This window comes from Erythrolamprus reginae, chromosome 12, assembly GCF_031021105.1.
Source record: "Erythrolamprus reginae isolate rEryReg1 chromosome 12, rEryReg1.hap1, whole genome shotgun sequence".
Lineage (NCBI taxonomy): Eukaryota > Metazoa > Chordata > Lepidosauria > Squamata > Dipsadidae > Erythrolamprus > Erythrolamprus reginae.
In genome coordinates this window covers 18,837,688-18,862,769 of record NC_091961.1, presented here as the reverse complement: position 1 = coordinate 18,862,769, position 25,082 = coordinate 18,837,688, and the positions used below count along the sequence as shown (strand labels likewise).

General features: G+C 40.2%; 1 protein-coding gene across 3 annotated transcripts; it reads left to right on the top strand.

Moving 5' to 3' along the window:
- Nucleotides 1-1,516: 1,516 nt before the first annotated feature.
- Nucleotides 1,517-21,372, top strand: CCDC15 (coiled-coil domain containing 15). Of its 3 annotated transcripts, none has more exons than XM_070765047.1 (11): nt 1,517-1,817; nt 4,057-4,255; nt 5,645-5,794; nt 7,477-7,659; nt 7,773-7,856; nt 8,817-8,963; nt 10,349-10,450; nt 11,674-11,777; nt 13,699-13,908; nt 18,158-18,306; nt 20,387-21,372. In XM_070765047.1, the coding sequence occupies exons 1-11, from the start codon at nt 1,792-1,794 to the stop codon at nt 20,503-20,505; spliced, it is 1,473 nt and encodes a 490-aa protein (XP_070621148.1). In that variant the 5' UTR covers nt 1,517-1,791; the 3' UTR covers nt 20,506-21,372. The 3 variants fall into 3 exon arrangements, with proteins under 3 accessions (XP_070621148.1, XP_070621150.1, XP_070621149.1); XM_070765049.1 differs by lacking the exon at nt 1,517-1,817 and adding an exon at nt 1,836-1,972 and having other exon boundaries at nt 4,043-4,255; XM_070765048.1 differs by lacking the exon at nt 1,517-1,817 and adding an exon at nt 1,838-1,972.
- Nucleotides 21,373-25,082: the final 3,710 nt, after the last annotated feature.

The window sequence follows — 25,082 nt, the reverse complement described above, 5'->3', positions numbered from 1 at the left end:
TCCCAGCCATTGGGGTTTTCTAGGCTGCCAGAAGACCCTTTTAGTGGCACTTAAGGAAGCTTTGGCAGTCCAGAGCGAACAAAGCATTTTCCTTTCTCTGGGCACTTGGAGAGGGAATAAACCTCTGCCAGCGCCCAGAGAAAAGAAACACTCCCTTCACTTTGGGCAGCCCAGAGCGAGCGGAGCGTTTTCCTTTCTCTGGGCACTTGGAGAGGGAATAAACCACTTTTTTGTGGTGACTCCCTCGTGTTTCCTCTCATACATCGGTGCGAGGTTGCCTCCTGGAGCATCTGGGTGCAGAAAGGCATAAGGGGGCACTTCGCCCTCGCCGGATCAACTGGGCTTCAGCCAAACCGAGGAGTCACCACAGTGAAGGAAAGGTGCCGGCTACAAAGTGAGGAGACGGGAGCCCTTCAGCATGGGAAGGGAGAGGAAGCAGATAGCAGCAGCAGCCGCCTTTCAGTCAAAGGAGCAGCAGTGTATGGGAGGCAGCCTCGCAACAGGTGTATGGGAGGCACGTGCTCCTCCTTGCCGCCTCAGTCCCTCTTTTTTTTTTAAGCCTTAAAGTTTTGGACTTTTTAAATTTTTTTCTCCAACACAAAGTTAAAAAACAATACATAGTTTCCAACACAAAATCCAGCTTATTGTCAAACATATACAATTTTTTTTCTTTTAACTTTGTAATCATTGAATGAAGGCTCTTATATCTCTTTTTTTCACAAAGAAACTGTAAAAACATATAATATCTTATATATTCAAAAAGCTCTTAAAGTATAGCTTTTCCCAATCTAATATTAAAACATTACCTTTACATTAATCGCTGGTCATCAAATTCACTTCTTATTTGAATCTTACAAATCTATTGAGCTCATTATTCCAAAAAGCAATTTTCTTATAATCTTTTAAGCCAAGTAGGTTATATATAAAATAATTCTTCATATTGCAGCAAAAATATCTAATAACCCACAATTCTATATGTCTAACAAAATAGTTATTCCAATAAGAAAGTATATCATATCTTATAATAATAAAGTAGATTATATATAAAGCACATTTAAATATCACAACTTAAAAAAGCTAAGTAACTTTTTTTTAAGTCCTCTCACCTCACCTTCCTTTGGCAGCGACAATCCTCCTCCTCCTCCCACCCAAGTCCCGAGCTTTTATTTCTTTTCTAATGGATTTGCCCGCATTTATTTGCTTTTACATTGATTCCTATGTATTTATTATTTTTATTTATTGTTTGCTGTTTGTTTATGTTTGTTTATATTTTGTCAAGCATATATAAAAGTACGGGAGAAGTATAAACATACGTGAAACGTATAAACATGGTTATGTATATATGAAGTGTCTGAAGTGGTGTAGCTTTTCCTGCTTATGCAGGGAGTTGGACTATCAGGCTATATGAGCTGCGTTATAACATCTTCAACAGAGAAAGTAGGATGCGGCCTTTAATTTAAACCCTGGCGGCTGATTGGCGCAACTTAGTACTTAGTAGGAGCGGCTTTGAGTTGAAGGGCGGGGCCAAACTTCAAACGGACCCTCCTTCCAAAGCGCGGCCAAAGGCTGTAAGAATACCGACCAATCACACGGCCGGGCCTGGCTTACTTATAACATCACTGCCGCTTGTACGGACGGATTGGTGCTCCGGGAAAGACGGGGAGGAGCCGTCGTGCAGTTGTAGCGGAAGCGGCGCGAGGTTTTAAAACGACGGTTGGAGCAGAGAAGCCAAGCTGTTTCTGAGGAAAGAGACCTGAGCGCGCGGGGACAAGAGGAGAGGAGCTGGTTGTCATGGCAGCGGCGCCACAGGTCAAGCGGTACGGGTGCCAAATCTCGCGGGAGGAGGGATTGCCATGGTAGCGGTTGAATCCGAATCCTGGCCAAGCGGGGAAGGTGCAGGACGGAGGTCGGCCTCGGGGATGCTGTGAACCCAGAGGGACGCGATCTTTCCTGCGGGGGTTGCTGCCGACAGGTGGGAAGGTTCCCTCCGGGCCCGAGACCGGAATGAGGGGCTCCTCAGTGGGTTCTCTGGGGGGCGTGGCTGGGGCTGGCGACCTTCCACAGCCCCGCCCAAATGGCCTTTCGGTATTAAAAAGTTTGGCAGGAAGCATATTTAAGAACTTCGGATGGGTGGTGTGGGGGCCAAAAGGAGGTAATTGAGGGGTTCCAGAAGAGTATGAAACCCCAATGTAGTGACAACCACACCTCCTTGTCCTTATCTGGCCACATGTATTAATAGAATAGAATTTAATTTAATTTCTTTATTGGCCAAGTGTGATTGGACACACAAGGAATTGGTCCTTGGCGCATATGTTCTCAGTGTGCATAAAAGAAAAGATATATTTTTCAAGGATCAAGAGGTACAACTCTTAATGATTGTCCTAGGGTTCAAATAAGCAATATTAATACAGTCATACAGACATTAGTGGGAGGAGATGGGTGATAGGAAATATGAGAAAAACTAATAGTAATAGTAATTATTTTTATTAATATTGATTGTTTCTTCATTGCTTATTTGACCCCTATGACAATCTTTAAGTTTTGTACCACATGATTCTTGACAAATGCATCTTTTTCTTTTATGTACACTGAGAGCATATGCAACAAGACAAATTCCTTGGGTGTCCAATCACACTTGGCCAATAAAATTCTATTCTAATGCAGCCGTAGTGAATACTGTGATGGTGGTGAGGGGATTATTTGTTTAGCAGAGTGATGGCATTCAGGAAAAAACTGTTCTTATGTCTAGTTGTCTTGATATGCAATGTTCTATATTATAGCATCGTTTTGAGGGTAGGAGTTGAAAATTGTGTCCAGGATGCGAGGAGTCCGTAAATATTTTCACAGCCCTCTTTTTGACTCATGCAGTATACAGGTCCTCAGTGGAAGGCAGGTTGGCAGTAATTGTTACATGATGTATTTCACATTTAATTAAGTTTCTTGCAGAAAGAATTGCCTTCAATGCTAAGAATTGTTCAGATGTTTATAGGTGTATTGGACAGATCTGCCGACCTTCAAGCAAATGAGCAATGCATCTCTGTAATTTTTGTTACATCCCATCTTTTTGCCACAGAGCATAACATGGAAAAAGGATACACTGTGCATGCATAGACCCCCAAACAAAGAAAAGAAAAGAATTGTATTTAGCGCTAGTCCCATAACCATAATCTTTAAATTGCTAGTGAAAACTCAAGAGAAAACTAAAATACCTTCTCACCCCCATTTTTTTTGTCCCAGCCAGTTAGGAACACCTAATTCTGTTTTAATTAAAGCTTTTAAGAGGAATTCATATAACGAGACAGACTTTGTTGACACATGATACTAAGCAAATGCAATTGTGTGGATATTTGTAATGAATATACAAGAAAAATTAAATTGTGGCATGTAGGCATATGATCTAGGAGCAATAAAGGGATTATGGGAATCTCACAAGTCAAAAAGAGGGCCATGAAAATATTTACTGACTCCTCGCATCCTGGACATAGTTTCAACTCCTATCTCAAAACGATGCTATAGAGCACTGCACAGCAAGATAACTAGACACAAGAACAGTTTTTCCCCAAATGCCATCACTCTGCTAAACAAATAATTCCTTCAACACTATTCACTAAGGCTGCATTACTATTACTATTAGTTTTTCTCATTGTTCCTATCACCCATCTCCTCCCACATGACTAACTTGTTGCTTGTAATCCTTACGATTTATATTAATATTGTTTCATGATTACTTATTTGTACTCTATGACAATCATCGTTAGACTTTCTGATTCTTGACAATTGTATCTTTTCTTTTATGTACACTTGGCCAATAAAGAATTCTATTCTATTCTCAGCATTGTAGGGCTACTTTATCTCTTAGAAAATGTTACAAGCTTTGTTTGCTCGCTTTGACAGAAACAGGACAAGACAACTTTAAAAAAAATACAAGTAAGCTTGTACTTCCAGTTAAATTAGCAACAGCTATCATTTAAAGTATTATTCTAGCACATAAAAAGAACTAGGGTTTTTTTTCTTATAAATTAATGCTTGTTAAACATCACAGGTGTCTTTCCATAGGAAACCCTGGCCTTACTGTCCTATTGATGAGATGGTACCATCCAAGAAGGGGCTCCAACAACACGGTTCCCAGAAAATTGCCCATTTGAGACCTTCATCAGTCAACAGGAATGTATTAGCAGGAAGAACCCAGTGCATAGCACCTGTTGGGGCCTGGGTGGAGAGTGCCCAAGACAATGGAGAAGAGAGCCCAGTTTTTGTGAGTATTAAGTGCCAAGATACTTAAACTAATATCAAAAATTCAGACTATTAAACCACCAGGTTCATTTTCTTCTCCAACTAGCAGTGGCTCATTGAAATCCCAGATGTTCCTAAGGTCTTGGAGATAGAATCTAAAACTTCTTCAGGTTGTAGTAGTTAACAACTATATCTGTTCTGAGGGATTCTGTAATGATAGCATACTTTTGAATGGTAAACTTCAAAACAACGTATAGCTTTTAGGCTGTGATTTACTCCTTTCTTTTCATTAAGCTAAATGGGGTGCCTGTGGCCCTGCAATTGCTGTTAGACTCCAATTCTTATCATTCTGGCTAGGACCCAGAGATACTAGAATCTAACATCCGGAATGCCACTGAGAAAAAATCCCCAGACCAAGAGAATAAAAGCAAAAGTCTTTATTAACAATATAGAAAATATAGAAAGATATAGAAAACATAGAACACCGGCATGATCATACAGGGACCTGGAGAGGTCACGGGAAGGATACCCGTGTTCCTCTGAAGGTAAATTACTCAACTACAAGGATAGGTTTCTTGATGCCTTATCTACACCCCTTCCTTTTATCCATAGTCTGTCCATATTAGTTGTTTTTCTGTTATTCCACCATATTTTATCATAGTTCTTAGGAACTGACTAACTCACTTTATCATGTTATTTTTCCCGTTTTGCTTGATTGTTTCTTGGGGTCATTTCATCCTTAATGCACCATGGACATCGTTCCTAAGAATTTCATATCCAAACATAGACATATTTTCCTCTTATTTTGCAATCCCTTCCTGGCAAGGCCTGCTATTCCTCAAACCAAGGTTCGGAAGTTCAGTAAGCTAGAAGAGTGATTTTATGCCTAGACCCTATACGTTTCTTGCAGCCATTAATTGCTATTATGTTTTAATTAGAACCCTTGTTCATTGTGTTAGTGGTACAAAGCAAATATGTGTCTTCAGTAAAAATGGAATCTACCTATGCAAGTGTGCTGTATTATTTATTTATTTGGTTTTTTTATTTATTTGGTTTATTTATTCGATTTTTATGCCGCCCTTCTCCTTAGACTCAGGGCAGCTTACAACATGTTAGCAATAGCACTTTTTAACAGAGCCAGCATATTGCCCCCACAATCCAGGTCCTCATTTTACCCACCTCAGAAGGATGGAAGGCTGAGTCAACCTTGAGCCGGTGATGAGATTTGAACCGCTGACCTGCAGATCTACAGTCAGCTTCAGTGGCCTGCAGTACAGCACTCTACCTGCTGCGCCACCCCGGCTCTTATTATTATTAGCAAAACTTAGCATTAACAGCAAGTTTGATGTTGTTCTGAAATATGATTCCCTTGTGATCTGTTTATCTGTTTTAATGCTAATTATTTCTATAGGCTACAGCTATTCAGATTGAAAAAGAATATAAAGAACAACAAAAAGAAAAAGAGAAAACATTGAAACATTTTCAGCAAGAGGTAAAACGCAGAGTGAACCAATGTGTTAATCTAAAGAGGAAACAACAGTTGAAGTCATCTTATGAAGCTGTAAGGTTCTATTTCTTTTAAATATTTATGTGAATTTCTTAAACTGAATTTCTGTGTAATAAAATAGCATCGATTTAATTTGGAGAGTAGTTATTATAATCTGCCTGGTTTTTTTTCCTTATAAATGAAATTATTTTAACATAAATAACATAATATTGTTGGGTGGTCTTGGTTTTTGAATTTTAAAAGATTAGATTTAGATTTATTGGATTTATATACCGCCCCTCTCCGTAGATTCGGGGCGGCTCACAACAATGGTAAACAATACATAATAACAAATCTAATATTTAGCAATCTAAATTACAGTTTTAAGTTTAAAAAATCCAAAAGAACCCCAATATATAAAAAACAAGCACACAGTCGAATCATACACAGAAACTACATGGGCAAGGGGGAGATGTTTCAATTCCCCCATGCCTGACGGCAGAGGTGGGTTTTAAGGAGTTTCCGAAAGGCAAGGAGGGTGGGGGCAATCCTAATCTCTGGGGGGAGTTGGTTCCAGAGGGTCGTAGCCACCACAGAGAAGGCTCTTCCCCTGGGTCCCGCCAGATGACATTGTTTAGTCGACGGGACCCGGAGAAGGTCAACTCTGTGGGACCTAACCGGTCACTGGGATTCGTGCGGCAGAAGGAGGTCCCGAAGATATTCTGGCCCAATGCCATGAAGGGCTTTATAGGTCATAACCAACACTTTGAATTGTGACTGGAAACTGATCGGCAACCAATGCAGACTGCGGAGTGTTGGAGTAACATGGGCATATTTAGAGAAGCCCATAAAGCTGCATTCTGCACGATCTGAAGTTTCCGAACATTCTTCAAAGGTAGCCCCATGTATAGGGCATTACAGTAGTCGAGCCTCGAGGTGATGAGGGCATGAGTGACTGTGAGCAGTGACTCCCGATCCAGATAGGGCCGCAACTGGTGCACCAGGCGAACCTGGGCAAACGCCCCCCTCGCCATAGCTGAAAGATGTTTCTCTAATGTGAGCTGTGGATCGAGGAGGACACCCAAGTTGCGGACCCTCTCTGAGGGGGTCAATACTTCCCCCCCCCCCAGGGTGATGGAAGGACAGATGGAGCTGTCCTTGGGAGGCAAAACCCACAGCCACTCCGTCTTATCCGGGTTGAGTTTGAGTCTGTTGACACCCATCCAGGCCCCAACAGCCTCCAGGCACCAGCACATCACTTCCACTGCTTCATTGACTGGACATGGGGTGGAGATGTACAGCTGGGTATCATTAGCGTACTGATGATACCTCACCCCATGCCCTTGGATTATCTCCTCCAGCGGTTTCATGTAGATATTAAATAGCAGGGGGGGGAGAGGACCGACCCCTGAGGCACCCCACAAGGGAGAGACCTCGAGGTCGACCATTTCTTAGTTCCACAGGCCACTTAATTACATATTTCAACTATGGCTGTTAAGCCTTTTTGAGATTATTTTATGCATATTTACTGTAATCTAACCCTTTTTTTAAAAAAAATTTAGAAAACAATTTAATAGAATCCATTTGTTAATAAAGCAGTATTTCAAGGATTTTTAATTATATGCATCTATTTCAGTTTAAAACTACTGATTTCTTCATACAGTTTATTTTTGCTTTCCCATCATTTTATACCTATTTCTTTCTCATTATCTTTTTAAACTTGTCTCATTCTCACACTTTTTTTTCTCCTTTGACAGGCCCTGAAAGAAAGCTCTGTCATTATAGGATTTTCAGATTCTGCATTGCGGTTGACCCCTAAGAAAAATACATGTCTCTACAGATATACCAGAGATTCTGCCATTGGCAATTCTAATGAGAAAGTCACCTATGTACAACAAGCTGATTACATGCCGGAGCAGTTTTCAGAACTAGCCAAAACTGTAAGCGTTGGGTTTTTTTTTAATATTTTCTGTTCTCTGACTTATACTAATGACAAGTAAACCCCGTTTATAATGTGTGCTATCTGCTTCTTTGTATAAATCTCTTATTTCAGGTAAGGAAAACAGTGCAACAGGTCCGTCACAAACTGGCTTCTCGAAAAGCTGTTCCAGAAGGAAATGAATCTTCAGAACATCCAGTAGGTGCTCATTAGAATTCTCCAAGAAGACAGGTCATTAGCACAGAAAAGCTTATAATGTTATGAATACTAAGAGTAGTATATGTTTGGTTGTAATGCAGGGAATTACATTTCCATTTCCTGAGTTTTCCCTAAAACAGTAAATCAAGGCATGGCAGGAAAATGGGACGTTTGGGCAGCTACAAGTTCTGGTTACCATACTAAACCTTCCACCTACTTTTGAATAGCACTTAGACTTATATACCACTTCATAGTATTTTAAAACGCTCTCTAAGCAAACCCTACAGTCAACATATTGCCCCCAACAATCTGTGTCTTCATTTTACTGACTTCAGTAGGATGGAAGACTGAGTCAACCTTGAGCCATTGAGGCTCAAACTCCTGGCTGTGGGCAGCGTTTTAACCACTGAATCACTAGAGCTCTTAAATATAGGCATAGATACACTAGTTGAGGATTCTGACAAATGCAGCTGCAAATCAAGGGGAAGTTATTAGGAGAATGATCTTCCTTGCACCAAAATAATTATGCAAGCTTGGAGGGACACATTTCCATGTGATTTGCAAAAAAACCCCAATTAATAGTCATTAGACAACACTTGATTTGCTTTCATGATGCCCAAACCTAGACAGGATTCAAATGAGTTCCTACTGAATCTGAACATTTGTTTAGATTTTTATATACTGGTTTTTAACATCAGGATTCTCTCATGAAGCTGAGTTAGCATGCTTTTCATTTGCCAAGCATTTATAATTACCTGGCAACCTCCAACTTTAAAAGAAACCTTGTCCAGAAACACACAGAATCTTCACTGCTCTTGCTAGATATGTCTATTTTGTCGTTGATTCAATATTTTTATAATTTTTGAGGACCACAAGTTAAAATGTAGGATTAATGCTAGTGGGCACCTTTTATATGAATTTATAAAAAATACTTTGACTGCAATGTCTTTTTTTTTTTAGAACACAGTCGCAGAATCTTGCAGCAAAACTCCTCTAAGCCCAGAAGAGGATGATATGGGAGAACTTCCTCTGAAGGGGCACCATGATCTTCCAGCAGAACTTCAAGAACAAGAGGGAAGAAATTGGAAGAACACAGAATTTCAAAAAGTAAGGCTTCTCAACTATGAATTTGTAGTCATGTGCTAGGGCTTTGTATTTGATAGTCAGAAGAAAGTGGGCCTCCTCTGCCATGCCATCTGCCTTATGCAACATTATCCTCTCCCTCCCCTACCTTTCATACCACAAAGTTAGCTCCATCCCTGTTAGTTTTCCAAAAAATCCTCAATATCTAGTTATTGTGAGTCTCAGGGAATTAATAACATTCTAATATAGCTCCACTATTGTGGTTGGTATGATCACTCCAAGCCATAATAGGTAAATAGCATTAAAATATATTTTAATTTTTAATAATATTTTAATATGTCTTATTTTTCATAATGATGTTTTTATATATTTGTTTCATTTTATTGTTTATGCTCATTTCTTGTAAAATGGGCAGCCATGTAAATTTGATATATAAATTAGTTTATATTTATATAAAATATAGGGGCGGCATACAAATCCAATTAATAATAATAATAATAATAATAATAATACTATTTATTGGACCTAAATGAATAAATAACCTGAATTATGTTAAACACCTTGGGCAAAATATTGGCATTCTTGGTACCTTCATTGAGAGACTATATTATTGAAATGAAAAGCTCCTCTTATTTTCCTGTAAATTATTGAACTGAACATTAAAATGCTTTCTATTTTAGTACAGATAAGTAGCTCAAGATTCAAGGAATATATGGCTAAATTATTAATTATAACATATAAACCTCTCAATTTTTTTAGTCCTAACAAAAAAGATCCAAGAAATGTAATTTAGACATTTATTGATGTATTGCAGAAGTTCCCTATGTATTGTTCTTTTGCCCCAAAACAATGAATAATTGCATATTGATGATATAACCATTTTATATGGTAAGTATTAGGTAAATATGGTGTTTCTGGTTGTCCTTGCATGGACAATTTTGCAGCATAACAATGAAATACCCCACAGTTAGGGCTGAAGATTATAAGACATTTCTGAATTGACCCTTCATTTATAATGGGATTGCCACCAAAGTTTCTATAGTTGTGTTCTTCACAACATAAAGACACTTTTAATGGAAAAGCTAATTTGGTGGGGTGTGGAGAAGTGTTCTATTTTGCTCTCCATGCTGTTCCTCATATATATATTTGGGCTGTTGTTCAGAGATACAGTTTGGTATTTGTACAGTTCTGTATAGCTCTTTATCAACTAAAAAACCCCAATTTTCAGTAACCAATAATTGTAATAGGATGTGGGATATCGTATCTTTTACTTAATAATGAGTATGTTAAAGGTAATAGCCAAGAAGAAACATTTTGAAAAAAATATTTTAAAAACCCTCCAGGTAGACTTTTATGATCACATGTCTAATTATTTCAAAGATTTACTCTCTTTGTTTTTTTTCTTCCAGGTAAATAGTGATACCTTGAAAGATAATAATCCATCTGATACTGAGGCTCATGCTGTTCATATATTCTGGCCTGGAATAGAGGAGGAACAATCAAAGAAGCAGGTATATAATCTTACATGAATTCACCTTATTCAGTGCTATCATGACTGAAAGGAAGATTATTTGATCAGGTATCTAATTATGTATCTCATTGTTGATCCCTGAATAGAGATTAGAATTATTGTTTTTATCCATAGGTGGCAGCACTAGGCAGCCTGACTTGATCCCAGATGTTACCAAGATCAGCATAGGTCAACTTGGATAAGCTGTCTAAGAATTCCAAGGCAGGATAGTAAAAATTTAATATACCTGTGATGGCAAAGCTATGGCATGCATGCCACTGATGGCACGCAGAGCTATATCTGAGGGAACGCAAGACATTGCCATATATCAGCTCCAACGTACATGTACATGCTGGCCAGCTGATTTTTGGCATTCCAGACAGCAGGGGGAGGCTGTTTTCACCCTTCCCAGGTTTCAAGAAGCTTTCCTAAAGCCTGGGGAGGGCGAAAAACGGCTCAACACTGGACGTTCGGAAATGAGCTTCCAGTTGGAGCGTTGAGCCATTTTTCACCGTCCCCAGGCTTTAGGAAAGCTTCTTGAAACCTAGTGCCCATGTCCACAATGCAGTGCCCTCTCCCCCACCCATGTGCGCACAACCTTGTTCTGGAGGGTGGGGGAAGGCTGTTTTTGCCCTCCCCAGGCTTCAGGAAAGCTTCTGGAGCCTTTGGATGGAGAAAAAGGGGCCCAAACAATATCATATAACCTTCTAATATGTAATGATGAAACTCCCTAATTACAGAATGCTGAAAAGAGCAAGCACTTGAAAGTTTTTTCTTAAACTGTAAGATAACACAGAGATAGCTAATGTCCTAATTCATGCATGTGTGTGAGCAGGTATGTGAAAATCCAATAGACAATAGATTGTCAATAGATAATTTTTATTTTTCAAAATAGGCCAGAATTGGCTTCCAGATTTTCTGTCTCATATATGAAATGCCTAGGTTCTTTGGTTGGAGGGGAAAAACATAACATTTTACTTTTTTGTGTTAATAAAGCTAGAGATAAATTTTATATTATGTGCTGAGTTTAATGATACATTTGAGAAATTTCACTCACATTTAAAAACATAGTTTCTGCCCACTGATTTGCATTCTAATAGAATTCAGATACTTATTTGCCTTTGCTGTGGTCGGGAAAAAGAATAGACTAAACATTTCCTTGGCGGTACGTAGAATAGCACGATCCAGCATTAGGATCCAACTGAAACTCTTCTTTTTCTGTAGCATCAAAGCCAATATCTGAGGTATAGACGCCTCTTCATGGATATCGAAAGAGAACAAGTGAAGGAACAGCAAAGACAGAAGGAGTGGCAGAGGAAAATGGACAAGTACACATTTAGTAGATGACCATTCTTTTTTGCCTATAATCTATTGAATATAAATGATTGCTAACATTGCTCTCTCCTTTTGAAAGAAAAAAAATCTAAGGAACTACTGGGTAGTAGCCACTCTTGGTTTCTAAAAATGTGTCTGTGGAGCTCAAAAATAAAGATGAGACTGGTATTTTACTGTTCATTATACCAGCTTCTCATTTCATTAATTTTAGTGGCCAGGAGGGTATCAGAAATAACTGACAGCTGGCAACACAGCTGTTCTGACCTATAGCTTTCCCTTTCCTGTCATAGTTATGGGGCCTTGGTTCAATAGTATCTCACTTGAACTATAGTAAAATTAAGTTTTTTAAAAATGGTGCCAAGCTATGCCATTGTCATTTTTTAAAGCATATCTGAGCTACAGAGGAAATTTATTGGATATATTTTTAAAAAATAAAGTGGTAAAAGAATCTTAAGAGAGATCATCTGGACAAGTTGTACATTGAAGCAGAGATTCACTTTCTTATACCATCTGAGGAATCTTCTCTAATAAATTCTTACTTGGCAGAGCCTTTTTATATAGGAGAAAATGCTGTCTTTTATTGTAAGTATTTGGTTATCTTGCCCTTGCTCCCATAGCGTTTTACTAGTGAAAACTTTACAATGATGCAGTAAAGTCTGGACAAATATTGAGTTTTGAAGAGATTGGCCAAGGGGGGAAAACAACAGAGTTAAATGGCTATGTTTTCTTAAGCAGCGTAGTTTTCTAAAACAAATATTTTGCCTTTTAAATTCTTGTATTTTTCCGTTGATTTGAAGAGCTTTTGATTTAGTAAAGCTGGCAGCACCTACGCAATTATCCTCTGATGATTTGGGCTGAAGGTCGATTGCAACCACCATTCTGTTTCCATGCAGTGACTAACCAGACCCCTCTAGGAGGTCTAGATATGGCATAAACACAACAACTTGTTTGTGCCCTATTGACTAATATTTGGGAATATCTTTCTTCTGAATGTGGCCATTTCCATTGTGTGACTGAAGACTGTTGTGAGACTGAATTTGATTGAACTTTTATGATTTTATAATAAAAGCTCTCTGTTGTACTATTCCTGTACAGGTAATCCTTGACATACAACCATAATGGAGCCCAGAATTTATGTTGTTAAGTGAGAAATTTGCTAAGTGAGTTTTGCCACCTTTTACGGCTTTTCTTGTCACTTTTGCTAAATGGATCACTGCAGTTGTTAAATTAGTAATCCGGTTGTTAAGTGGATCTGGTCTCCCCATTAACTTTGCTTGTCAGAAGGTCAGAAAAGTTGATTACATGATCCTGAGACATTGCAACTGTCATAAATATGAACCAGTTGTCAAGCATCTGAATGTAAATCATGTGACCAAGAGGATGCTGCAACAGTCATAAGTGTGAAAAATGGTCATAAGTCACTTTTTCCAGTGCCACTGTAACTTTGAACAGTCACCAAATGAACTGTTGTAAGTTGGGGACTACCTGTATATAGAATTCTCTAGCTGAAATACTCTTTATGTCAATATTTTTATTATAAACCTCTTATTTCTCTTTAGTTTTCTTTTGCACTGTCCCCTAGCTCTTTTATACTAACTATTGTTTTTTGTTCTAATGTACAGATGGTTAGAAACCAAACATTTGCAAGTAAAAGGGGAATAAGTTGTAATGTGGAATATATAGTCATGTATACCATGCACAGAAAAGCTAAATAAGATGCAAAGCTGATTGCTATGTTTTCAGTCGGCTGAAACTAAAGTAACAATAATATGCCTTTAACCAACTTTTATAATCTGCCCTTTATTTCATATAGAAATTTGATAGCCAAACAGAATGGTCATTTGTGTTCCTCTAACATTTAATTCTGCAGTCCAATAACTAATTCTGAATGACTGGAAATTTTGTCTGCCTCAGAATTAGGAAAGAAAAGGAGTATCAGCGCCGTGCAGAGGAACAAAGGATACGGGAGCGAGCAAAGGAGAAAAGGGCAGAGGAGCTGGCTTCACAAAATATTGCTAACCCCAGAAGAAAAACCTGTGAAAAAATGCAACAACTGAAACTGGAAGACCCAGAAGAAAAGAAAAAAGTACGGGAAAGATTACAAAAAAATAAAGAATATTCTAGGTGAGTTAAAGTTTAGAATCCAATAAACACGCATTTACAAGCACTGCCAGACCAGAACAAACATTCACCTAGTCTAGTCTCCTGACAAAGCCTAAAGGCCAAGGTCCTTCTTAGTCGGGAGATAAATGATGGGGAGCACCACCAGCACAACCAAAGCCAGCTGAACTTCTCCAGGTGTAGAGTACAGGTAGTCCTCAACTTACAATGCAGTTGAGCCCAAATTTCTGTCATTAAATGAAACATTTGTTACGTGAGTTTTGTCCCATTTTACAACATTTGTCATTAACTGAATCGCCACTGTTGGTAAACTACCGTGTTTCCCCGATAGTAAGACAGCGTCTTACTTTCTTTTTACCCCCAAAAGCCCCCCTACGTCTTAATTTCGGGGTATGTCTTATATTTCCTTCTCTCCCTCCCTTTCTGTCTCTTTCCTTTCTCTCATTCCCTCTTTCTCTCTATCCTTTCTATCCCTCACTTTCCTTCTCTCCCTCCCTTTCTCTCTCTTTCCTTTCTCTCATTCCCTCTTTCTCTCTATCCTTTCTATCTCTCACTCTTTCCTTCTCTCCCTCCCTTTCTGTCTCTTTCCTTTCTCTCATTCCCTCTTTCTCTCTATCCTTTCTATCTCTCACTCTTTCCTTCTCTCCCTCCCTTTCTCTCTCTTTCCTTTCTCTCATTCCCTCTTTCTCTCTATCCTTTCTATCTCTCACTCTTTCCTTCTCTCCCTCCCTTTCTCTCTCTTTCCTTTCTCTCATTCCCTCTTTCTCTCTATCCTTTCTATCTCTCACTCTTTCCTTCTCTCCTTCCCTTTCTGTCTCTTTCCTTTCTCTCATTCCTTCTTTCTCTCTATCCTTTCTATCTCTCACTCTTTCCTTCTCTCCCTCCCTTTCTCGCTCTTTCCTTTCTCTCATTCCCTCTTTCTCTCTATCCTTTCTCTCTCTCACTCTTTCCTTCTCTCCCTCCCTTTCTCTCTCTTTCCTTTCTCTCATTCCCTCTTTCTCTCTATCCTTTCTATCTCTCACTCTTTCCTTCTCTCCCTCCCTTTCTCTTTCCTTTCTCTCATTCCCTCTTTCTCTCTATCCTTTCTATCTCTCACTCTTTCCTTCTCTCCCTCCCTTTCTCTCTCTTTCCTTTCTCTCATTCCCTCTTTCTCTCTATCCTTTATATCTCTTACTCTTTCCTTCTCTCCCTCCCTTTCTGTCTCTTTCCTTTCTCTCATTCCCTCTTTCTCTCTATCCTTTCTATCTCTCACTCTTTCCTTCTCTTCCTCCCTTTCTCTCTCTTTCCTTTCTCTCATTCCCTCTTTCTCTCTATCCTTTCTATCTCTCACTCTTTCCTTCTCTCCCTCCCTTTCTCTCTCTTTCCTTTCTCTCATTCCCTCTTTCTCTCTATCCTTTCTATCTCTCACTCTTTCCTTCTCTCCTTCCCTTTCTGTCTCTTTCCTTTCTCTCATTCCCTCTTTCTCTCTATCCTTTCTATCTCTCACTCTTTCCTTCTCTCCCTCCCTTTCTCTCTCTTTCCTTTCTCTCATTCCCTCTTTCTCTCTATCCTTTCTCTCTCTCACTCTTTCCTTCTCTCCCTCCCTTTCTCTCTCTTTCCTTTCTCTCATTCCCTCTTTCTCTCTATCCTTTCTATCTCTCACTCTTTCCTTCTCTCCCTCCCTTTCTCTCTCTTTCCTTTCTCTCATTCCCTCTTTCTCTCTATCCTTTCTATCTCTCACTCTTTCCTTCTCTCCCTCCCTTTCTGTCTCTTTCCTTTCTCTCATTCCCTCTTTCTCTCTATCCTTTCTATCTCTCACTCTTTCCTTCTCTCCCCCCTTCTCTCTCTTTCCTTTCTCTCATTCCCTCTTTCTCTCTATCCTTTCTCTCTCTCTTTCCTTCTCTCCCTCCCTTTCTCTTTCCTTTCTCTCATTCCCTCATTCCCTCTTTCTCTCTATCCTTTCTATCTCTCACTCTTTCCTTCTCTCCCTCCCTTTCTGTCTCTTTCCTTTCTCTCATTCCCTCTTTCTCTCTATCCTTTCTATCTCTCACTTTCCTTCTCTCCCTCCCTTTCTCTCTCTTTCCTTTCTCTCATTCCCTCTTTCTCTCTATCCTTTCTATCTCTCACTCTTTCCTTCTCTCCCTCCCTTCTCTCTCTTTCCTTTCTCTCATTCCCTCTTTCTCTCTATCCTTTCTATATCTCACTCTTTTCTTCTCTCCCTCCCTTTCTCTCTCTTTCCTTTCTCTCATTCCCTCTTTCTCTCTATCCTTTCTATCTCTCACTCTTTCCTTCTCTCCCTCCCTTTCTCTCTCTTTCCTTTCTCTCATTCCCTCTTTCTCTCTATCCTTTCTATATCCCACTCTTTCCTTCTCTCCCTCCCTTTCTCTCATTCCCTCTTTCTCTCTATCCTTTCTATCTCTCACTCTTTCCTTCTCTCCCTCCCTTTCTGTCTCTTTCCTTTCTCTCATTCTCTCTTTGTCTCCTGGGGCTGACTGTGCCTGCCCTGCACCCCCCACCGCGGAGGGAAAGCATTTGGCATCGGCACCGCCAACCCCCCCTCCACGAGCAGCAAAAGCCTAAGCGTCGGAGTCCAAAGGCAAACAGCGCACCCCGCCGCTTAGGCTTTTGCTGCTCCTGGAGGGGGGAGGAGGATTTTCTCCTCCCCGCCCCCCCGGCAGCCAAACGGCGCTGAGGCTTTCGGCATCGGCACCCACCCCTCCAGAAGCAGCAAAAGCCTAAGCGGTGGGGCGCGCCGTTTGCCTTTCGGCGGAAGAGGAGAGGGAGCGGATCGGGCGAGCGGGGGCAGCGCCTTCTACTGCCGGCGCCTCCCCGCCCCCGCCCCCCCCCACGGGCTGGCAGGGGGATGGGGACTGCGCGCCCATGGAAAAGGGCGCGCGGGGGGGTATTTTGGGGTCCGAAGGCAAACAAGACAGGAGTTGCCATGGAGAGGACTTTGGAAGTGACGCCGGCTGCTTTAAAATAATAAATGTACTCAGCGGTAAATTCCGCGGTGTCTTTCAGCGCTTCCTTACAAAAATGGGGGTGGGGGAGAAGGAAAGAAACTGGTACAGCAGCCGGCGTCACTTCCAAAGTCCTCTCCAAGCAGAGGATGCTACTTCTCCAAGCAGAGGATGAAACCACAGCCGGCTCCAGTGGAGGCAGAAAGTGACTGCAGCAGCGGCCAGCGGACGCTCGTAGACTGCCGGCGGCGGCAAAAGCGAGCGTAACGTAGAGAGGATCCGGCGGCAATACCCCCCGTGTTTCCCCGAAAGTAAGACATGTGTCTTACTTTCGGGGTATGGCTTATATTAGCCGACCCCCCTGAAACCGCCGATATGTCTTACAATCGGGGGTGTCTTACTATCGGGGAAACACGGTAGTAATACGGTTGCTAAGGGAAACCGGTTTCCCCATTGACTTTGCTTGTCAGAAGGTTACAAAAGTTGATTACATGACCCTGACCACTGCAAACGTCATAAATAGGAGTCTGTTGCCAAGCATGTGAATTTTGATCACAGGACCAAGGGGATGCCGCAAATGGTTGCAAGTGTGAAAAACAGTCACAAGTCAATTGTTTCTGTGCTGTTGTAACTTCAGACAGTCCCTAAATAAACTTGTAAGCCAAGGACTACCTATATTTCTAAGACTTATATCAAGTTGCTAAATCAGCAAATATAACTATTACCTGGTCAAAATACTTGCAGATTTTTCCTGCCAATTTTTTCACTCGATTATTCTGCCCCAGGATATTAGCAGTAGGTTGATGATAGTTGTAGGATTGGTGCCTTTGGTCAAGCACAGCAGCAGTAGCATGTGATTATGGGCAAGCAGAATGGCCAGAGGCCACCTGAGGCCCCACATCCACTGTAGAGCATGAATTCAAGAAGCACGTGGAGAATTAGCTGCCTCTGTGAGCCCATCAGTTAACTTGCAGCTTTCTTCTGTGGACATCTGGATGATTAGAATAAATAATCTAATGCTAATATCTTAATTACTTTAATTTTAATCATTAAACATTTCAGGAGCTTATGATAATTTTTACACCAATTGAAAGTGACACGTTATGAATCTTGCAAACTTGATTCTAGTCCATAAAAGCTTGTGTCCCAGTAAACCCTAAATGACCTTATAGCTCCTGGTTTGGTTTGGTTTGCTTGTTTGTTGCAGAAGAAAAATAGTTGAAATATGTTGTTCAGATTTCAGCCAGGAAATTTGCTTCTAGCACTAAGACTTTAAAATTGTTGCTGAACGAGGGGAAAAATGTGTTTTGCAGATATGTCGAAGCATTACGAGCCCAGATGCGAGAGAAGATCGACATGTATAATATACGTTTGCCTCCCTTGTGCTTTTGTGGGTCAGATTTCTGGGACACTCATCCTGATAGCTGTGCCAACAACTGTATGTTCTACAAAAACCACAAAGGTATCATATTTGGAAGTCCCCTTTGCTCCATTATTTTCAGTACTGGCCCACCTCAGTTGGATTTGATTCAGGGAATTCTAAAACAGCTGGTGAAATAGAGGCAGCAGCAGGGCACCATCAGTGATGTCACTGTCCAAATTGACATTGAGATGTGCAAACTGACATTGAGATATTTCTAATCTGCCATAATTCTGGGAAAGTATTATTAATTACACTTTGAGTAAAATATCTTCTTTCCCATTTTTCTCTTGCAGTTGTTGATATAAGTTTTGAAACAATTTGGCATCTGCTCAATTTGAGAGCATTTCATTTCTGTGAAAGGGAAAGCTCTGAACCTAAGTTACAGTTGTAGTAACCAGCTAAAACAAATTGACAACTAAATGCTACATAAAGTACTACAGGTGTACACTATAAACAAAAATAGATCCCACAATTGCCTGCTGTGATCAGGTATTGTTTATTCAGAACTTACAGCAATATCTCTTTTCAAAGCTCCTGAAATAAAGGAAATGTAGAAGGTGGGATACTGTATTTAACTTTCACTCTTTCCCTATCCACAGCTGTACATTCTCTTTGGTCACACACAATCCCTGCTGCTTCATACTGTAGTAAATATATTTAATTACTGTGAAACCAGTGGTTTCTCTTCTTTGAAGAAACTCCTTGGTATAAAGAAAGGTTTTAATTCTTGAATTTGTGTATAATGCAAAGACTTTGAATTGTGATTCTTAGGGACAAGAATGCAAAATAAAGAAGTCATTTCGCTGTATCAGACTGATAGCTATGCAATTACATAAATTATCTAAGCCAGTAATGGCGAAACTATGGCACATGTTCCACAGATGGCACATAGAGCCATACTGGAGGGCACACAAAGCGCCACCCTATGTCAGCTCAGCTGGTTTTCGGCCTTGGGAAAGACCATTTCACCTTTTCACCTTCTGGAGACTTCAGGGAAGCTTCCCTGAAGCCCCGGAGTGCAAAAAATCGTCCAATGGGCAAACCAGAAATTCGTAAAAATGGATTTACAGTTTGCCTGTTGTGCTGTTTTTGCACTCCAGGGCTTCAGGAAGCTTTCCTGAAGCCTCCATAGTGTGAAAAACAACACAATGGGCCAACCGGAAGTCCATTTTTCTGAACTTCTGGTTTGGCCATTTTTTTCACCATCCAAGGCTTCAGTGAGGCTTGTGCACATGGGGGGGTGCACATGCATGGGGGGAGGGGAATGGGTGTCGGCACATGCGTCACACTACCATGTGCACACAACCTTTTACCATGTGAACCAAAAAAAAAGCTTTGCCATCACTGCTCTAAGCTGTCTCACAGTCAGGATGAGTGAGTTGAGTGGCCATATAAATTTTCTTAATTGGCGTACTGAGTCAGGTCGAAAATAGTTATAGTTTATTAGATTTGTATGCCACCCCTCTCCGAAAATCTGTTGAGACTGGCAATTCTGTTGCTAAGTCACTGGATATGATTGGGAAAAACAAATGCCGTGAAAATGGAAGTCCAACCCCAACTGCTGCCTTCCTAAAATTTGGTACATTGGCATTTAGAAAAGACATTGTAAACACATTTTCCTTCGGGGTGGGGGGTGGGTGTGCTTCTTTCGAATCACCCTGGTGTACCCAGAGATGGGGGGAGGGCATACTGCCTCTTTTTGCCTCTCAGCCCTTCCAGGGGGCATGCATGCACCGGGAAATGAACTTCCCTTTTCTGCCACACGCATGTGCGCTGTCCAGCTAGTCTTCCAGTTACTGGTGTGCATGCATGGGCAACGATCAGCTAGCCGGCGCACATGTTCACACCAGAAAGCAGAATATCAGCTCTTCCAGCTTCTGGCACTGCTGCACACACAAAGTCCAGCTGATCATCACACGTACATGCAAGCAAGAAACTCAGAAGAGAAATTGGCAATGTCACACACACACATGCTATAGGTTCCCCATCATGGGTATATCCTCTATTTTGTAGAGGACAAAATGTTTGTTTTCCAAGTAGCATATAATTCTCCATCATGCTTTCCATTGTTTTTGACTTTCCAAACTATATATTGTAATAAAGCTAATTTTTCTTTCAGCGTATGCTCAAGCTTTGCAAAATATCATCTCATCTTGCGATATTTTGGACAGTGGTTCAAACACAAGACTTTCCGTCCATACATTTGCTGCTGTACATGCTCGGTCTAAAAATTCCTGACAGAAAAGTGTGACATTGGTTCCTCTTTCCCAACCTCGTCTGTGAAAGCATGTGACTACGAACACATCACTTCTGAATTTTCTCCAGGGTTGGATTAAAATAAATAGATTCAGAAGCGAAGTCTGAAGTAATATTTCTTTACTTTTTGGAAAGTAATATGTATTGTAATTTGTCAAAAACTTTAAATTCTTTGTTATTTGTTCATGGGTGGAAAATGTTCCTCGATCAGTTTTGTGGCCAGACAGATCTGTATCTGTCAGCCTGTGAGACTTCTTGTACCCAAAGCTTAGGTGGGTTTTGGGCTTTGAGCATGGAATATGTTATTAAGAAACATTCTGTCTCACATTGGATTTCAAACCAATATACCTGCTTCCTGAAAGACTTGGAAGTATAAATTGTAAACCATGGTCTTTGGGAAAACTTTTGAAAGGGATTACTCCAAAAGAACATAACTACTACTAATCATGACAGTGCTTAGTCAGTATCAAGACAAGATGAAGGAGTGTTCATATTGAAGAAATTGAGAATGTAACCCAGTTTCTTTAATAAAATGAATGAGTCTCTTGTACAGTACTTGTTTTTAATTTGATGTTGGCTGTAAGCTGGGAGTCTCTTGTTTATTATTTACAGATTTGACATAGGAAAGTCTTGAAGTACCAGTAATACATTATTACTTGGATATATTTTTGAACAAGGGATGCCTCTTGTATTTAAAAAGTGAAACTTTAAAACTGAGTCTTTGGTACATGTTGACAACAGATTATGTCAGCTTTTTCCAATTTTCAAGATTTGCAGAACTGTTAGGTAGCATGCAGACAAAGAGTTCTTTGCTCCCAACACATTTCAATAAAAACGTTTTATGTTGTATATCCAGTGTCTACTGTCAATTCTGCTTATTTGTTGGGAATGCTGGGAATAATAATATATGAAAACTCTTTCCTACTAAACCATGTCTGCTTCTTTTAAATGGAATTGCTTATAAAAATGATGTTGCAATTGAAAGTGAGGGGATTATAACATATAATTACATTTTTAATGTCTATGTGTCTTTTCTGCAACATGTGATAGTATAAAAATATCTTCAGATACTATATTTGTTTATTGTTTAACCAAGGTCTTAAAATAACAAAATGATTTTGATTTAAGAGTGTTCGAAGTTGCATTACAGGTGAGTAAACTGCTTTCATTATATTCTAATTACCAGTATGGTGCATAATGTGGGTTACTAGACTCTTTAAAAGGCAAAATAAGTATTAAATTCTCAATAGTGAAAATGCTTGTTACTGTTCTTTTCTCTTCAGCAGATGTAGTAGACTTACAGAGTTACTACGCAGGATTATGATTTCTTAAAATATTCAGAACATTTTCTACTGAGAGAATAGGAAAATAATGTAAATTTTTAAATTCCTATAAATCTGGGCATATAAACTTTATCCCTGGATTTTCTTTAAATGGTAGCATTAAAAATAATTCTTAAACATGTAAATATAGAAGTTAAAAATCTTGCTTCAGTCTAGTTAATGGTTATAGCAAGTCTTTACGTCTTTTCTGATAGTTCATTTTCAAGGACAGTCTCGTCTTGTAACTTTAGCACCATTTTAAAGCTCAATAATTTTCTAAGTGGGTGGAAAAAATTACACCTGTACTTAGTTATCTAGGCTTTTTCCTACTAAAGGTCTCTACTCTGGTATGCATTAGTATTTTACAAAGCTGTATTGGAAACTTTTCACCTATATTTCTATCATAGATTTAGTTTGCTGTGTCATTTCTCTTAATTGCATTCTTTGTATGTTACAGAGTGTAGTAAGGATGTAAAATAATAAGAAGCAACTATGTTTTAGGTAGCAAATACAAGGTAAAACAAGAATGTGACATTTGGAACTCTTCAATTTTTTTATAATTTTATAACATTTTAAATTTTTTAATCCCAAACTATTCAGGTTTTAATATTTTAATTTATTAATTAAATTGTACAGTGCCCAGAGCCTCACTGTGAGGGAGATTAGTTATTAAGAAGTTTGATTTTTATATATGTAAAAAAAAAACCTGCTTTTTAAAAACTGCATATTTAATAAACAAATTTTCTCCTTTATCTGAATTACTATTTAAGAAATGGTAGGTGGTTTTTCTAATATTATTACTATGGTTCTACTAGACGTTTTGTGGAACTGGGGAACAAGAGTGTTGTGCTAAACCAATTCTGCTCCCAACTATAGATCTTGGTAATCATAATAGGCCAGGTTTGCCAGTTGTGTTCCTCCTTGGTCAACAAGGCAATACATTCTACATCTGGGTTCAGTTTCATTCAGACTGCTATGGATCCTGAACCCAGAACCATCATCTCCTTTCAACGACCCTATAATCCGGTGAGGGCGAACCTTTTTTTCCTTGAGTGCTGAAAGCATGCCTGTGCGCTATTGTGTTATTGCACATGCATGACTGCCTACCCTCCTATAGGATTCAATGCCTTGGGAGGGTAAAAATGGCCTGCCCCCCCCCCCCACAGGGAGGTCCTCTGGAGGCCTGAAACAGCCCATTTCCCAAACTCTGGTGGGCACGGTAGGCCCATTTTTCGCCCTCCCCAGGCTCCAGAGGCAAAAATGCCCTCCATCCCTCCCAGAGAATCTCTGGAAGCCAAAATGCCCTCCCAGAGCCTCAGGCATGCCAAAAATCAGCTGGTCGGCATGTACATGCACATTGGAGATGAACTAAAGTATCAGCTCTACAGTGGTACTTCTACTTAAGAACTTTTCTAGATAAGAACCGGGTGTTCAAGATTTTTTTGCCTCTTCTTAAGAACCATTTTCTACTTAAGAACCCAAGCCCGGAAAAATTTCCCAGGAAATTTGAGAGCAGCACGAAGGCCCAGCCAGTTTCCTGCCATTCCCCCTTTAATCCCGGCCATCTCGGGCTTTCTGGGCTGCCAGAGGAGCCTTTTGGTGGTGCTTAAGGAGCCTTTGGCAGTCCAGAGTGAACAAAGCATTTTCCTTTCTATGGGAGCTTGGAGAGGAAATAAATCTCTGCCAGCACCCAGAAAAAAGAAATGCTCCCTTCGCTCTAGGCAGTTTGGAGCGAACAGAGCGTTTTCCTTTCTCTGGGCATTTGGAGAGGAAATAAACCACTTTGCTGTGGTGACTCCATTGCGCTGCCTCCCATACACCCAGCACGAGGTTGCCTCCAGAAGTGTCTGGGCGTGGAAAGGCAAAAGGAGGCGCTTTGCACCGGCCGAATCAACTGCTTCAGCCAAACTGAGGAGTCACCACAGTGAAGAAAAGGCACCGGCTACAAAGCGAGCGAGTTAGAGAAGAGGAGATCCCTTCAGCATGGGAAGGAAGAGGAAGCAGGTAGCAGCAGCTGCCTTTCAGTCAAAGGAGCAGGAGGTTCCCCCCTCACCTGCCTGGGTTTCTCTCTCTTGTGCTGGGTTTATGGGAGGCGCGTGCTCCTCGCCGCCTCAGAGTCCCTCTTTTTTAAAAAAAGTTTTGAATTTTTTTGATTCACTTCACCTTCTTCCTTCAGCAGCGACTGTCCTCCTTCCTCTTCCTCCTCCCATCCAAATTCCAAGCTTTTATTTCTTTCCTAATGGGTTTGCACACATTATTTACTTTAATGTAAAATATTCCTATGGGAAAAATTACTTCTACTTACAAACTTTTCTATTTAAAAACCTGGTCACAGAACGAATTAAGTTCTTTAGTAAAGGTACCATTGTATATTGGTGATTTTTAAAAAAAATATGTTGTGAGTCGCCCCGAGTCCATGGAGAGGGGCTACATACAAGTCAAATAAATACTGTAGATGGCTCGCATGCCAGCAGATATGGTTCCACATGTCACCTGTGGCACTTGTGCCATAGGTTTGCCATCACTGCTATAATCTCTTGTGAGGTGGAGTCTGAGCAACTGAATGAAGCTAGCGGAGTGTTTTAATAGCCAGATGCCTTTCCTGTCACCAATGCAGAGTTTAGCTTAGCAGATATATTCTCAGTGTGCCCAGAGAGAGAAACATTTGCCTCTACCTTGGATCGAACTCCCCTGCACCACTCATCCTGAACAACAGAATGTGCAATACAAATTTAGATAAGAGCAACCATAATACTGAAAAATCAACTGCCTGTACAACATAATGGGCTATGCCAATAATACTATATTGGATCTGGAAAGTTTATGCTATAAAGTGTGGAATTTATTGGCTGGTTGGTTCTCCCCCCCCCCCTCCACCAAGTAAATGGGCCTCGCCTTTGTCTCACCCTACCTGAAGTAACCTTGCTACTTAGGGCCATAGTAACCTGTGTTTTTCTCCAACTGTGCACAGGGTCACTTAATAGTATGATGCTGCTGATAAAAGTTTTGTTTTAATCTGCTAATGAGAATGAAGTGCAGCCATACATCTATGGATATGTTCCATAGGGGTAAGAATAACTGAGAGACTTGAGATGTCTTGGCAATGTAGATGGAAACTAGTTTTTGGCAAACTCTTTGCAATTTAATTAAAATACTTTTACTACCTCTAGAAACAGACAAATGTCAACATACAGTATATTACAAAGTCTAATTGGCTTCACTCTTAGAAATGTTCCT